Source organism: Nymphaea colorata, chromosome 11, assembly GCF_008831285.2.
Source record: "Nymphaea colorata isolate Beijing-Zhang1983 chromosome 11, ASM883128v2, whole genome shotgun sequence".
In the NCBI taxonomy this organism is placed as follows: domain Eukaryota; kingdom Viridiplantae; phylum Streptophyta; class Magnoliopsida; order Nymphaeales; family Nymphaeaceae; genus Nymphaea; species Nymphaea colorata.
Genome location: NC_045148.1, coordinates 12,076,748 through 12,093,247, shown reverse-complemented (window position 1 = coordinate 12,093,247; position 16,500 = coordinate 12,076,748). Strand labels below are relative to the sequence as shown.

Here is a 16,500-nt window from a genome sequence, read left to right as displayed (position 1 = left end):
GCCCCACCATGCTTCGTATTATCATAGATTATTTTATGGTAATTTCTTTTTCTTGTTGGCTTTGCTGTCGAGAGAAAGAGAGCTAACAGGGCATTGTGTGAAACAAGAAACACAAAAGCAGAGCCATCTACGCACACATGAAACACAAAAATAGAGCGTCACTCTAGCTACCTTCCTTCCAAAGCTAAGTGAAAAAGAAAAGGCTAATGGTCTGTAAATTGTCACTTGATTTGAGAGAGAGAGCAGCGACCACTGGTGGAGGAGAGAGAAAAGTGGACGGAGAGAGAGCAGATGTTGCCGGTAGATGTAGAAGACAGAGAGAAAGCAGCAGATGCCAGATGGAGAGGATGCTGCCGGTGGAGGTATATGACGGAGAGGATGCCGCTAGTGGAGGAGAGAGAGCAGTAGAGAGAGAAAGAGTAGCGGGAAGGGCACGATCGATCGTGCCCTAAATCAATTTTTACTTAAATAAAAATAAAAAAAACCCAAAAATGGACCAAAATGTCCATGGTGCGGTTTGACCGTGCGTAACGACGAAAATAGTCTGGTGCTGCTGACCGCACCCGACTCACTTTGACTGGCTTTAGGTGTGAATCCTGGTCACACCCGCACCCGTGGCGTGGGTGCGGGTCTGAAAGCATGGCACCTGTGTGACTTAGTAGCTATCACTCCGATTGGGAAGGCGAGAGCTCAACACTCCAAGCACATCACACAACGATATTCTGAAGCCTTCCACCGCTTGCGCTTCGAGCAGGCGAGACTAGTGGCAAGAGCGGGATGTATCCAAAACATATTGCAATAACCAGTGACCTCCAACCAATTATTCTTTCTTAATTTATTATTTGGAAAACACATTCACAATAGGATTGGCTATCACACGAGGTTGGTTCACTTCACGAGCGCAATCAGATCCCAAATTGCCTTCATAAGAAGTTCACGCATTCAATCAATACTCTTAGCTAGTCAGATCACACTTTGGGCACTTCTACCATGTTAATTCCATTCAATTGAATCACTACCCAACGACAATGCAGACGAAAACCTCATAATAATCACAATAGGCAAACCCATAACGATCACTTCATACAAAAACTTAACTGAACCACAAAGAGTAATGTGGATCTGTAATTGGCTCGTAGCTATCCTATGCAAATATGATGTCAGGATGCTCCCTAATGCACAATCGAGGTCGAGGGGGTACTTGACTCAATACATCGCCCAATCTGTCCTAAGCAATTTAATTTGCAGCATGCTTATGCCATCGCGGAGCATGTAAAGCCAATTAATCGACACAATCAATAAATTTCATACATACATTCATATGTCAAGAGGCATGTCATATCACACATCAGTCAGACAAAAATACAATCATGGGATCCAGCGATCCTGAAAACCCAGAATTGGGAACACTCCATATCTGACCCCAGGCAGCGATTTGCCTGGAATGTCGCCATACTTGTTGCGTGCTTCCTCAAAAACCCAAAATCGCCTCATGCTTCAGATCTTGTTGCTCAGGGTTTGATCGACGTACTCGATCTACCTGCAAAAAATTCAAAGTAATAAGTTTTTCCATCCACTTCGCTCTAAAATCTATTTAGGTAAGAAATAGGATTATCTAGTGATAGGTTATTGTCTCAAGACTCAAGAGGGTGCCAAAAGGTAGAATCAGTCCATAGATCCCTCCAACAAGTTTTCCCATTTTTTTGAAGTTGTGACTGATCGATTTGAACTCCAAGAACTCTATTCAACCTATCAATAGTATGTTTCTCAACTTGCTTTCTTAGTTGAGGCGTCATCCCAACAATCATAAGAACTTTGTCAATTCGATGACGTCGACACTAGCCCACTAGTAAGAGCATAAAATTAATCAAATCAACATGAACGAACATTTTCATTGCACCCAAGCATACGTCCGAACTCTAATAACTTACATGTTCCATCGCTGTTTTGAAATCGTAATTTCACATGCAAACCAACATAAGTACTCTTTCCCCACAAGCTACTTAATATTCATATCAACAATAACATGCATCAAGAGTTCCTTAAAGCACTCCTAAACCTTCCCAACATTATCAACATTTCTACCATGCTCCCTAAATGCTTAAAATATAAGTCCATCATGCCACTAAGATAATTATCAGTACTTTTAGGGCAAAGTCCAACAAAAATAAGCTTATTTAGCTGTACTCACCCCTCTTATAGAGTCCTCACAGTTGTAGGCATCCTTGGTAGTCACCCCAAATGCATAGCCAGCAACCAACCGTCGACGACAGACCTTTGTCACTGGAAGAAGGAGCGCAAGGGTGACAACAGGCGGTCGGTTGAGCATTGAGGGTCTGTGAGTGAGTGAGTGAGTGTAGTAGGATGCGTGCGTGTAAGAAGGCACATACGAGGGGATCATGAGTGAGCCAGCAAGGGAGAGTGAGAACACGCCTGAGAGAGGGAGTGTGTGCATGAGGGAGAGCAGAGAGAGTTCGAGAGTGTGGGGGCATTCACCGAGATAGAGTTCGTGCGAGGGAGAGGAAGGGAGATAGGACACAGAAAAGGCGGTGAAAGGTTTGACTGAATAGAGAGAGTGGTGTGGGTGGATGAGAACTGATGGGAGAGAGTAGAGGATGAGGGAGAGCACGAGACAGAGAGGGGAAGAGCGTTTGAGGGAGAGAGAGAGAGAGAGAACGAGTCGGATAGAGACAGAACTCACCTCTCTGCTGTGCCTTCTCCGCCTGTTCCACTAAGCTTCTCATTGCCCTTCCCAAGCTTTGTTGACTCCTCCTTCACTGTTCTTCTTCTTATGCCTCCTCAAGTTCTTCTTCTTCATTACACCTCAAAGCAACGAAAAAGAGGAAGAGCTCATGCGGTCGGGCCATGCTTCACACGGGTGGCATCACGGGTCTGGATCTGGACTTGGTCTAGGTCCGCCCTGCCACAAGAAGTCATCAGACGTTACAAACACTGTATTGCAACCTATATTCATTGTTTGCACTTTGCAGTGCCCGTGTTGTTTATGATGATTATCATATAGTTGACTGTGAATTGTTCCGAGTGGATTTTTTCTCTTTCTGCTTCCTTCGTTACTACATGATTTTGGTGGCCGAAAGTTCTTTCTGTTTTTATGGGCAATGTTTTGAAAGTAACTTTTTATACGAGATATTGCTTGGCATGTTGATGTGATACTAGTTTTGATGTAATTTGTCAAATTTCACCATGTCATTTGTCGGACCTATTGATATTGCAGTAGCAACTGAAGATGTTCCTTTTTCCAAGTTTTCTTGGTTGAGTTTCGTGCAATATTTATTATTTTACCTATTTGGATGTTGTATCAGGCTTGAAGAACTTCAGGTTCTGGATATAAAGTTTCTTTATGGCTGTGCAAAACCAACAATTGCAGTGCTTTATCAGGTAAAAATTTCACAATTAGTCATACCTTTGTGTTTTCTAGGCAATGATTGTCACTGCTTCCTTTCTCTGGATTCACTTCTTTGATATACATACATACATATATATATATATATATATACATACATATATAATATTTTCAAGTGGTTTCATTGATTAGATAGTGTTTTTCTTTGCCTATTTTGTGTCCTCCTAATTCCTATCATATTGATTTGCTGTTTTACTTATATGTCTAGTTCCTGGAGATGTTGGCCCCTTTATGTGACCGACAGAAGTTCTGTGCTAATGAAGATGTTGGCCTATTTGTGTGACCTAGACAACCTTCTCTGCTAATGTTTCTTACCTGCAAGTTACCAATTATAACATTATTGATTTGACCTTGTATGTGATTTCTCACATTACGCTTTCCTGTTCTAGTTTATGCCCTTTGTGGTAAAATGTGCCTAGGTGCTGGGCAGTAGGATAAGTGTGCAGGCTGAGGCACCTGGGTGGTGGAACTTCCAACTCAAGAAATTTATGGTTTTTTGTTTGTCCTATCCTGTAACATATTCATTGAGGTGGTGGGGTCTCAAAACCTCCATTGCGCCCCCTTTCCCCCTTTTTTTTACTTCCTTCTCTTTCTTGTAGAATAGGACTGCCTAAGCCTTTTTGATTGGCTTGCCTGTTGATATGTATGTGTGTGTGACACATATACATATAGGGAAGTTCTGTCCTGTCATTTTTTGATGTTGCCAGATGACTAAAATTAAAAAATGTTATTAAAAAATAGTGGTTACATGCATGCCACAACAACACTTTTTAGTGATCTTAGCAAAGGCGTATAGTGTTTTTGGCAACAAATTTTTAGTTTTTAGTTATCCGGAAACATACCGAACACAACAGGATAGAATTATCCTAGATACATAGGATGTGCTGGATGTTTCTAGATGGCTAAAAATTTAAAATCTGTTATTAAAAAAAATTCAGTACAGGGTATTAGTAGTGCTCTATGGCAGAACAACAGTTTATAGTCCTTTTTATGAAGGTTTATGGTGTTTTTGCCAATGAATTGTTAGTTTTTAGCTATCCGGCACATGGCATGATATAATTCTCCTATATATATATATATATATATATATATATATATATATACTTTGTAGGTATGTAAGCATGCATACTTCTGGACACATATATGTAAATATGTATTATCTTAAGTATTAATATGCATTTTTAATATATTTTTGATGTAAATATTTATTGTATATTTTCTTCATTGTATATTTTGTTATGTAGATCTACATGTTTTCTTCTTTCTCATGCAAAATAATTTCTTTTCTGCTTCTTTTTCTATATTTCTGGTTTGTTATTGTAATAGAGGTAATGCTGAAAGGGCATTCTTATCCTTTGGTGGTTTTTGCAATTGGAAATGTCTAATGGCTAGAGATGTGGCCATTGGCCACTCCTAATGGCTAGATCAATCTTCTTGTGTCTATAAATAAGGGCCTTTTCCTATTGTCTTAGTTGTACATTTAGAAGATATAATTATTTTCTTATTATTTTAATGAGTATAATTTTATATCCCTAATTCTATTGTTATTAAGAATAAGCGTGTGCCCCATAGGCTCTGTGGGGACATTGTGAAAGTTTTCTTTTCTCACATTGTGCAAGAGGGCTTTTGACCTTACATGGTATCATATTGTGGTTGCTTTGAGATTCATGCGAGAGGCTGATTCTCTCTGCTTCTGGTTGACCTTTGTCTTTCTGATTTCTTATTAGTTTTCCATCAAGGGAGACTAATATATATAATGGTATGGGGTGTGTGGTGGTGGTGGTGGTGTAGGGGAGTGTCTTGATTGTTTGTGCTGAACACACTCCTCACATATGGGAGGCATTTTTTGTCTTTTCTAAAGAAAATATTTTCTTGTCTCCATTTGTGATGTAGCTAGTGCTTTCGCTGAATTGTGCTTATATAATCCTTTCTAGTTCGCCTTTTTTCTTTTTCTCATTTCATTCTAACAAGTACAGAGATAGCATGAGACTGTTAATGTGATTCTCAAAATTTGAGCTTTCTGCAGGATAACAAAGATGCACGCCATGTGAAAACGTATGAGGTGGTTTTGAAGGACAAAGATTTTGTTGAGGGGCCATTGTCACAAAACAATCTTGATAATGGAGCTGGTTTACTAATACCTGTTCCAATGCCCTTGGGTGGTGTTATTATCATTGGAGAACAGACTATAGTGTATTGCAGTGCATCTGTATTTAAAGCTATCCCAATTAGACCAGTAAGCACCTGTTTATCCTTTGGCCATGCTATGTTTTCCTGCCGATTCTTTGTCCCAATAGTACTCTGAACATTGTAAAGCCGTAAATTCTGCATCAGTTTGAGTTTTTCTAACATTTTCTTCTTATGGTAGTCGATCACAAGAGCATATGGGCGGGTTGATGCAGATGGATCTAGGTACTTGCTTGGTGACCATGCTGGTCTTCTTCATCTACTTGTCATCATCCATGAAAAGGACAGGTCTCTCTCTCTCTCTCTTGTTTGCATCCTTTCACATATTACAGATGTGTACTTGAGAGCATGTAATTGTCCATTTGCAAATGAAAAATATTCGCAATCTCATAGTTGACAGTTCGTTAATTCAGAGTTCATATTTGGAGCACCACAATTTCTTGCTTCAGAGAGAATAAGGACAAAATGATGATGCTAATTAGGGGTGAGCATCGGGCTGGCCCCGGTCGGCCCGTCGGGCTCGGGCCCGATATCCCATGTCCCGGCCCTGGGCCCGAAACCTGGGCATGCCCGATGTGGGGAAAGGGGAAGAAGGAGAGGGCCAGAGGGGGAGGAGGTGGAGGCGGAAGGGGGGAAGGGGGAAAAGGGGGAGGAGGTGGAGGCGGAAGGGGGAAGAGGGGGAGGAGGTGGAGGCGAAAGGGGGAAGAGGGGGAGGAGGTGGAGGCAGGGGGAAGAGGGAAGAGGGAAGAGGAGGAGGAACGGGAGGAGGGGGGATGGGAGGATGGGGGACAGAAGGAGGAAAGGGGGAGGAGGTGGAGGCGGAAGGGGGACAGGAGGAGGAGAATGGGGGATGGGAAGAGGAGGAGGAGGAGGGACGGGAGGAGGAGGAGGAGGATGGGGGACGGGAAGAGGAGGAGGAGGAGGGACGGGAGGAGGAGGAGGATGGGGACGGGAAGAGGAGGAGGAGGATGGGGGACGGGAGGAGGGGGGATGGGAGGACGGGGGACAGAAGGGGGGAAGGGGGAGGAGGTGGAGGCAGAAGGGGGAAGAGGAGGAGGAAGTGGAGGTGGAAGGGGGACAGGAGGAGGAGGAGGAGGAGGAGGATGGGGGATGGGAAGAGGAGGAGGAGGAGGGACGGGAGGAGGAGGAGGAGGAGGAGGATGGGGGACGGGAAGAGGAGGAGGAGGATGGGGGACGGGAGGAGGGGGGATGGGGGATGGGAGGACGGGGGACAGAAGGGGGGAAGGTGGAGGCGGAAGGGGGAAGAGGAGGAGGAAGTGGAGGCGGAAGGGGGACAGGAGGAGGAGGAGGAGGGACGGGAGGAGGAGAAGGATGGGGGACGGGAAGAGGAGGAGGAGGAGGAGGATGGGGACGAGAGGAGGAGGAGGAGGATGGGGACGGGAAGAGGAGGAGGAGGGGGGACGGGCTGGGCCGGGTACCCGCCGGGCCGGGAAAACCGGGTCCCGGGCCGACGGGAGGAGGAGGGGGGACGGGCCGGGCCGGGTACCTACCGGGCCACATCATTGGGCCCGGCCCGGGACCCGGTTTTCCCGACCTGGTTCCGGGCCCGACCGGGCCGGGTACCTGCCGGCGGCCCGGCCCGACGCCCAGGCTTAATGCTAATGAGAAGTGAGGTTGATTCAGTATTAATAAACATTAACTACACCATGGACAAAAAAGGCCAAACACTTTATAGAATAACCAACAGAAGATGTCAATAGTGTGGACACTAAGGGAACTGGATCCAGAATTTATTTATCTAGATCCAATAATATAAAGGGTTCTTTGATGTCAACGTCTCAACACAAATGCGAATGGTATTGCTGTAACTTGGTTGATTACATATTTAGTTTTATCCTTGTACATAATGGCATTGTTTTTATGCAGCTTAGCCTTTTCTACTGGAGCGAAAAACAAGAAAAATTGTTGTGTTCTTTTTTTCTTAAACCTTTTTCTTTTCTAAAAATTTTGTGATTTTGAAATATGAGAAAATTTGTAATTAATTATGTCACACCCCAACTTTTTGACCCTCAAACACTTTTTTTTCTAACATAAAGCATTGAAGTGTGACTACACAACAACTAAAAAAAGGAGTTATGCCATTCAAAACAATGAGGCAAACTTTCATTTATATAACAATTTCAATTCATACAAAATCACATCTATGTATGACAAAGATGCCCCAAACTAAACAATTGTTGTCTAACAAAAACAAGACATCAATAAAATCAATGATGTGAAGGCCACTCAATGACCACAGTAACACAATTTCAAATCACATGCAAGACATGCTTAAACATTTCATTTACATTCATAAGCACAACATTCACATGCACATCAATCACATACATTTCATTCATATACATTACATTTCCATTAACTTCAGTGAATTGATAGTTCCCGTGGGTGCAAACACAGGCACCTGCACACCGCGGGCGGCCTACAACCGAGAGACATCTCCCGTAGTGGCTCAGAACAATATGGATTCATTCACCCGCTGCAGCGGTAGAACACTCATCCATGGATGTGTGAATTCCAAGGAGAGATACTCAGCCTTCCCTAGGACACCCAGGTTGGGAAGGCGGGAGCCCAACGCTCCAAGCACATTATACAACAATAACCTAGGGCCTTGCACCTCCTGCGCTCCGAACAGGCGAGACCAGTGGCGAAAACAGGACGTCTCCCAAATACATTGCCACAACTCACTGACCTCTCATCTCTTATTCTTTCTTATTTAACATTATGGAAACATATTCACAAAATTACCAGCTAGCTCATGAGGTTGGTTCACTCCGCGAGTGCACCCATACCTCCAAATGCCTCCACATGAGGGCTACACATATAATTTACATTCTTAGCTAGCCGTCATAGCAATACAGATAGAACTACCCTCCAATTGATTCATTTGCATCATTGCCCGCGGCAATGTGTATGCAACAAAACAAAACATTCACATCACTTATCACATCTTTGAAAAATTTTGCCAAACCACAGAGAGTAGTCTCGATCTGTGATTGACTCATAGTTGTCCTATGCAGTTATCATTTTAGGATGCTTTCTAATGCACAATTGGGGTCGAGGAGACACTCGACTCGATACCCCACCTCATCTGTCCTAAACAGTTATCAATTCTAGCATGCACATGCAAATGCGTAACATTTTCAAAACAAGCTTTTAATAGCTTTTCAAAACAAATCATATCATATATCAAATCACTTGCATGTATACATACACTTTCACTCACAAAACAATCAATCAATCACATCACAATCCTAGGATCCCACGATCCTAGGAACACACATTCACACGTTGGCCCCAGGCAGGGATTTGCGTGGAATGCCGCCATACCTATCGCGCGCCCACAACACTCTTCAGAATGCCTCGAGCTTCAAATCTGGTCGCTCAAGGTCTACGGGACGTACCCGATGTACCTGCAAACATACACAAGTGGTAAATGACTAAATTCTCGATTGGTTCAGCTTCACAATCAAAACAAATAAAAACAAAATCATTGAGGCATGCCATTGCCTCAAGAGGGTGTCGACAGGTAGTGTCGACCTACAAAGCCCTCCAATAGGCCTCTTCTCAGCCCGAGAGGTTGTGACCAAACATCTAAACTCAAAGCTTCGATCACTCTATTACTAACACACTTCTTATTAGCTTTCTTTAGTTGAATCATCTTCCCAATAATACACCCAACTTACATGCTCTATTCCAACTAACATAGAAATACGCCCATTGACAAAAGTATGCGCCACATGCTCACTAAAACGATTCTAAATCTTCTCACCCACATCAAAATCTCTACCATGTTCTCAAATAGCTTCGAAAAATCAACACCTTAAACTTAAAAGATCATGATAGACATGAATCAACGCTTCTCCAACATGATCCTAAACTTTTCTCAAAAAGCAAAGTCGTTAACATATATCCTAAAATCACCAATACTTAATTCTACCATGCTCCAACAATATTTACGATTGTTCCAACAGAAAATATACAATAAAATAGGCTCAATTACGCCTTGCTCACCCCAATTAAAGAGTCTGAACTGCTGCAGTCCTCCCGGCAGCCACCTCACGAGTTCGAGAGGTCCTCAAACGGCTAAAATCCCTCAGTGGCGCCACCACCTACGCATTCACCTCACTGCTATGAGGGGAAAGATGTGTCCCCAACTGCATTCCAAACCAAGCCCCAAAACAGTAAAAAACAACAAGAAAAACTGGTGGGGAAAAAGGGGGAGTGTGCAGCAGAGAGGATGAGAGAGTGTGGGAGTGGCAGAGGAAGGGGAATAGCACGGGAGAGAGAGAAAAAGATGGGGAGAGAGCCGTGAGTGAGGAGCACAAGAGAAAAGAGGGGGACAGCCAGAGAGAGGGTGTTGACGGTGAGGTGAGAGTCTGCGTAGGAGGGAGGAAGAGAAGAAGGACGAGGAAGGAGGAAGAGGCGGAGAGAGATCAGAGGCTTACCAGTGCCACCGCCGCCGTCCTCGTCGCCGCTATGCACCACCTCCATCTTCTTCTTCACGGTGCTGTGGTCGTAGCACAGGGAGAGATGAAGAGGGGAAACGAGGGAGACGAGGGAAAGACGAGGGAGAGTTGGGCGATGTCGTGCTCCCACGCTGGTGGATTCGGGTCCGGGTCTGGACTCGATCCGGCCCACCTACAAAAACAACGAGTGTTACAAATTATGTTATGTTGTGTTCTCAAGTTGGGGACCAACCATTACTAGTAAAAATATATATTTATAGCACTTGCTGATCCTTCTCCATGAAACCATGAAATACAATTATATTTGTACTGCTATTTCTTATTTTTTCCTTCTTTCATATTCTTTCGTTGAATCATGTACTTGAATGTACTTTCATAATCTCATTTGTTGCACTGCTATTTCATATTTTTTTCTTCCTTTCATATTCTTTCGTTGAACCTTGTACTGAGAATGTACTTTCATAATCTCATTTGTGGAGTTGTCGCATGCTTTTTAAATTTTTTCCTATTTCAAGCAGCTCTTGCTTGATAAGATGTATCTCCCTATATGCTTCTTTGCACTTTCAAGTGATGGTTTTAAAGAATGTCCATAGCTGTGTGGGATTTAAAAATTTTCTTTTGTTTTTTGTTGTTGAACAATTATTTTTCTATATCAACAACATTAGCAGCATGGCTACTGTCAGTTGTACTTCTACAAAGATGAAATAAAAGTATTGGAGTAAGCAATGTATTGCCTATGTAACAGTGCCAGGGAATGATACTTAAGAATTTGTGGATGAGGAAGAAAGCTAAATCCATATTTAATACATTGAACATATATTTTTCAAAATTATTTCATTTGGTACCTTAGAACCAAATCCATTGAAAATATAATGGCGCATAGTTGCAAAGGGGTATAGTCAACAGTATGTTGTAAACTAGTTAAAACTTTTTGCTGATAGCTGGTATAGTTGTTAGGACTTAGGACAGCGTCAACTAGGGTCTGGCACATGTATTAGATGAGTTTGAAAAATCCTTTCCTAGAAGGAAACAGAATGAGGATAGTTGCATGGATCATCCTCTTGGGATGATAATGGTGGTAAGGTTCTCCTTTTGTGAAAAACTCTTTATGGGATAAAGCAATATCCTATTCCTAACTATTGGTTTGATAAATTTTGTTTCTTTATGACATCCCTAAGTTTCATATGTTGTTGTATTGGTAAAATTATAAGTAGGTTCCTCCTATATGTTGATGATATGATTGTTACAATAGTAACAAGATGAACATTGTAAATGTTAAGAAAGATCTTAAGAATGAATTTTAGATGTCCTTTTCTTGTGAAAGCAAGATTAGGGTTCTGATGTTTGAATTTAGTTGAAATTTGGCTGCTCCGATGGGGTGCAACCTTCAAATGTGTGCTCCTTTGGCTGCATTTTGTTTTTGAACTTGACAGCTCATTGTCTTTCAGTGTAAAATTACTTGTGTCATTAGAATTTTGTACTTTTGCTGGTTTATGATTTCCAGATAGCAGGTTGGATCTACTTTATATAATTGCGTAATTTGATGCTTATGAATGTAATTTACCCTGTCAAAGTCTTTTAAGCTTAGTTACAGTTTTATGTTTCAAATGGGTTTTCCTTATTAGTTCACAACAATCTTGCTGCGTGAGTAATGATATTTACTGTGATTTGTTCTTATTCTTTTAGAGTAACTGGACTGAAAACCGAGTTTCTGGGAGAAACTTCTATTGCGTCAACAATATCTTATCTTGATAATGCATTTGTTTTCATTGGTTCAAGCTATGGAGATTCACAGGTATCAAACTTGCCAAATATGCTTTCTTTTCCCTGCTTCTTTTAGTTTGCATCTGTTTGGGCAGCTTGATAGATTTATGGTCTACAATTTGCCAACACGACATGCACAACACAGATTTAACAATAATTAGGAATCTTTACTATGGACATATAAAGGGTCCAAGACTTCAAGCACCAGGAAATCCTTTTTTGTCCCACCTCAATTAGTGTGGTCATTAAGCAGTCGGTCAGTGGTCACAGAGTTGAGATATGGTGGTCCAGTTACAGATGCTTTTTTTTTTTAAAAAAAAAAATTTATGAGCGTTTCTTTTCATTTTTTGACTTGCTTTCTGAAATTTCGTGGAATCTTGTATCTGTTTCTGATGTCACAATTTTGTTGAATCTACCCCATAAAGGACAATCTACTGGGAAAAATTCAAGCTTCATGATCTAAATGGTTGATAATTTTTGGGGCTTGCATGCATAAGTTTGTAGATTGAATTCCTTCTGGATCCCAAACTCATAATTGAGTTCCCACTCTTGATGTCACAACATAAGTTCATGTTGATTCATTTCAGATAGCTAGATTATGCATTTTACTTCTCTTCCATTCTTTCAATAAGACTCAATGTGCACCTTATCCCTTTACGTTATCAAAGGATATGTGAATGGTGCATTTGACAGTACCATGGATGGAACCTGATCTTTGTTGTTATTCTTATCCTCAGATTTTGTGTTTCAGTAAAATTTCTAGTCAACTGAGGGTTCTTCCAGTACTATTTGCTCTGCTTTGCTCAATATTCACAATGCATAGTGTCTTTTGGTTATTTGTTGGCAAGCCAATTTTATGAAGCACTTTCACCCAGCTTATTTGTATCTCTTATTTTATTACTCGTAGGTATTATGTTAATGGCTATCATTGCATGATTATCTAAATGTGACGAGAATGGTGCCACCGGAAATAATGTTGTGCCTGATGTGTTGACAAATTCTCTTTCTTTTTACTCTCCCCCCCTCTCTCTCTCTCTCTCCCCCCCCCCTTTTCTTTTCTTTTCTCTCTCTCTCTCTCTCTTTTTAGTCTTAAGATGTGGAAATTAAATGTATTCCTTGCTCCTTTGACATGTATACCTGTATTTGTATTACTCATCCTTGCAATAAACTTTTCTTTTTAACTTGATTTTTTTTCTTTTTGGTTGGCAGCTTATAAAACTCAACCTCCAACCTGATGCAAAAGGTTCATATGTGGAAGTTCTTGAAAGATACGTAAATTTGGGGCCTATAGTGGACTTTTGTGTTGTTGACTTGGAGAGGCAAGGCCAGGGTCAGGTTGTAACTTGTTCTGGTGCATTCAAGGATGGGTCTCTTCGTGTTGTCCGGAATGGGATAGGGATCAATGAGCAAGTATGGAGCATAACTTGCCTTTTTATTTCATCAGTTTCTTATAATGTTTCATCAGGATTTTTCAGTATTGGACGTTTTAACTCTAATGATGAGAGTTATGACTTCTTGCAGGCATCTGTAGAACTTCAGGGAATAAAAGGAATGTGGTCATTGCGCTCTTCAACTGATGATCCATATGATACCTTTTTAGTTGTTAGTTTTATCAGTGAGACACGAATTTTAGCAATGAATTCAGAGGATGAATTAGAAGAGACTGTAATAGATGGCTTTATATCAGAAGTGCAGACATTATACTGCCAAAATGTGATCCATAATCAACTTGTTCAGGTGATGGTTACTTAGAAATGATGGATTATTTAACTAAGTGATAAGTTTTCTTTTTTGGGTGTAATGTTAACTTGGGAATATGTGTCAAATTTGGTGTGAGTTGCCAATTTGAGTAAATGCGTTTGACAATTTTAGTGCTTGCAGGTCACATCTGGTTGTGTTAGATTGGTGAATTCTCTAACTCGGGAGTTGCTGAATGAATGGAAGTCACCTTCAGGATTCTCTATTAATGTTGCTACGGCTAATGCCACTCAGGTTGTCCCGTAGATCTGTTCTATGACTACTTTAGAAAATACTTCCAATAATGCTGATGACAAATCATGTCAGGTTTTGTTGGCTACTGGTGGTGGCCATTTGGTTTACTTGGAAGTTGGAAATGGTACGATTATGGAGGTGAAGCATGTGCAACTTGAGTATGAGATATCTTGTCTGGACATAAACCCTATTGGAGAAGATCCTTATCGCAGTCAGTTAGCTGTAGTTGGAATGTGGACAGATATTAGTGTTCGAATATTTTCTCTGCCTGGTTTAGATATCATCACAAAGGAACATTTAGGAGGAGAAATTATCCCCCGTTCTGTCCTTTTGTGTGCTTTTGAGGGGGTACACTTATCGATGTCCTTTTTTATCTATAACCTTTTGTCTTAAAGTCTTCATATGTCATTGTAGGTGTTGCATATTATATTTGCTTATGTAACCTGCCATGTTTGTTCATATTTTTTCAGGTTCCATACCTGCTATGTGCTCTTGGAGATGGGCACTTGTTTAATTTTTCGTTGAATATGACTACCGGCGAACTCTCAGACAGGAAAAAGATTTCTCTTGGTACACAACCTATCACACTTCGTACATTTTCCTCAAAGAATACTGTACATGTCTTTGCTGCATCAGATCGGCCTACTGTTATCTACAGTAGCAATAAGAAAATGCTGTATAGCAATGTAAATCTGAAAGAAGTTAACCACATGTGTCCTTTCAATTCTGCTGCATTCCCGGACAGGTACATTTTCTTCCTCTCATTCATGAAGTCCTTTTCTTGAGGGTACTTTCTGTCAACTTGTACTTTGCTTTCTGCTATTTTTCATTTAAAGATTTCCTGTTTCATTGTTGCTTAAGTGTATTTTGCAAGTTTGTGCATTTTTAGGTGCATTATTAGCTATGCTCTTACTGGTCCTAGGGAGTTTGCTAGGTTGCATGTGTGTTTGTGTGGTGCGTGCATGCATGTAGGAACTCCAAAATTATTGAAGAATATAAAAATTAGTAGAAAAGCTTATGAAATAGAGAAGTATCTATTTTTCTTGTGAAAACATGATAAACATTTAAAATGTTTCATGACAAAAATGTTTTTATCAGCCTTGGACAAACTTCTTATAGCTATGCATTTAATAAGTTGCTTACCATGACCATTTTAGCGAATGACTCCTATTTATAAAAAATTATCAGTTTTTTACATGTCTTCATTATGTGCATGATCAAATTTTATATCGTTTTGGAGTTTTAAGAGGCAAAGTTTGTGTCGGGTATAATACAGTGAGCTTAAAAAGACGAGAAAAATATTAAGGTAAATTTCAAAACATTTTAAAAAATTTCTAAAGATTAGGGATAAATAAAATAAAGAGCAACATACAAAATAATTAACAATTACATAATAAAAATAAATAATCATAATTAGTTATGATTTATGAACTATAGAAAAGTCGCCAAACATATATAATAAAAAACTGGACAAAATCAAGATCACTTAGATGGTTAAAAAAATTATAAATCAAGCAAGAAACAGCCTTCATAAGCAGAACAGAAAGAACTAGGCAGAACGACGTCATAAAAGGGTAATCCAATTAAAATCAAACAACAAACAGCGTCAATAAGAGGACATCATGTTTAGCTATTTTTTCCTATCAAAATGAGACAAGAAAGTATAAACTACCTGTTATAGCAAAATAAGGAGCGAAAGAGGCGTAGTGAACTGCCGATGGTGTGGAATCCAGCAGAGCAATCGAGAGAAACTGAGGGAGATGGGAAAAAGTGTTGCTCAGAGCCTTTCAGCAGGGGCAAAAAATTGTCAAATTAGTCTAACTTTTAGTTTTAAATTAAAACTAAAGTTAGACTAATTTGGGGATTACCCAACGTTAGACTTGATTTTCCAAGGTTTAAAGGACGGAAGGCTGAAGCTTGGGTTTTCAAGGTGGAACAATATTTTCATTGTCAACATTTCCGGATGAGCAACAAGTCACTATAGTGGTGCTACACTTCGAGGATGAAGCCATGCAATGGTTTAGATGGCTCGATCATTAACGGCCGGGATTACATTGGGATGAATTTTGACATGAACTTTTAATCCGTTTTGGTGAATCCTCTTGCATAAACTTTGAGGTCAAACTTAAGAACCTCAAGCAAATCACAACATTGCAAGAATACCAAAGGCGATTTGAGGATTTGGCTTGCATGGTAAGAGATTGGCCAGAAGGTGCATTGGTGGGCACTTTCATAGGTGGGCTGAAGGAGGAGATACGAATAGAGCTACTATCTCAACGGCCAACTTAGTTGAGGGAGTGCTTTGGATTAGTAAGAACGATAGAGGTAAAGAACCGGAAATTGTATGCTTTTCTGAAGTCATGTAAGGTGTTTGATTCACATCGGGTCAAACAACTGGATCCCAAAACAAAGCCGAATCCTAAGAAAACATACCTCAAGTCAATCCCCAAACATCACAATCTTAGGATCCAACGATCTTAGGAGCACACATTCTCAAGTTGGCCCCAGGCAGGGATTTGTCTGGAATGCCGCCATACCTGTCGCACGTCTACAAAACACTCCAAAATGCCTCGAGCTTCACGTCTAGTTGCTCAAGGTTTACTGGACGTGCTCGGTGTACCTGCAAACATACACAAGTGGTAAATT

General features: G+C 40.8%; 1 protein-coding gene across 1 annotated transcript in view; it reads left to right on the top strand.

Annotated features, from left to right (window-relative positions):
• The window catches only part of LOC116264530 (DNA damage-binding protein 1), an 82,433-nt gene that overhangs the window by 45,582 nt on the left and 20,351 nt on the right, over positions 1 to 16,500 (top strand). The window contains exons 8-16 of the mRNA XM_031644818.2: positions 3,324 to 3,399; positions 5,451 to 5,660; positions 5,793 to 5,899; positions 11,785 to 11,893; positions 13,072 to 13,272; positions 13,384 to 13,599; positions 13,744 to 13,854; positions 13,927 to 14,202; positions 14,325 to 14,599. Coding sequence (XP_031500678.1) covers positions 3,324 to 3,399; positions 5,451 to 5,660; positions 5,793 to 5,899; positions 11,785 to 11,893; positions 13,072 to 13,272; positions 13,384 to 13,599; positions 13,744 to 13,854; positions 13,927 to 14,202; positions 14,325 to 14,599 — 1,581 coding nt within the window. The remainder of the gene's footprint in view (positions 1 to 3,323; positions 3,400 to 5,450; positions 5,661 to 5,792; positions 5,900 to 11,784; positions 11,894 to 13,071; positions 13,273 to 13,383; positions 13,600 to 13,743; positions 13,855 to 13,926; positions 14,203 to 14,324; positions 14,600 to 16,500) is intronic.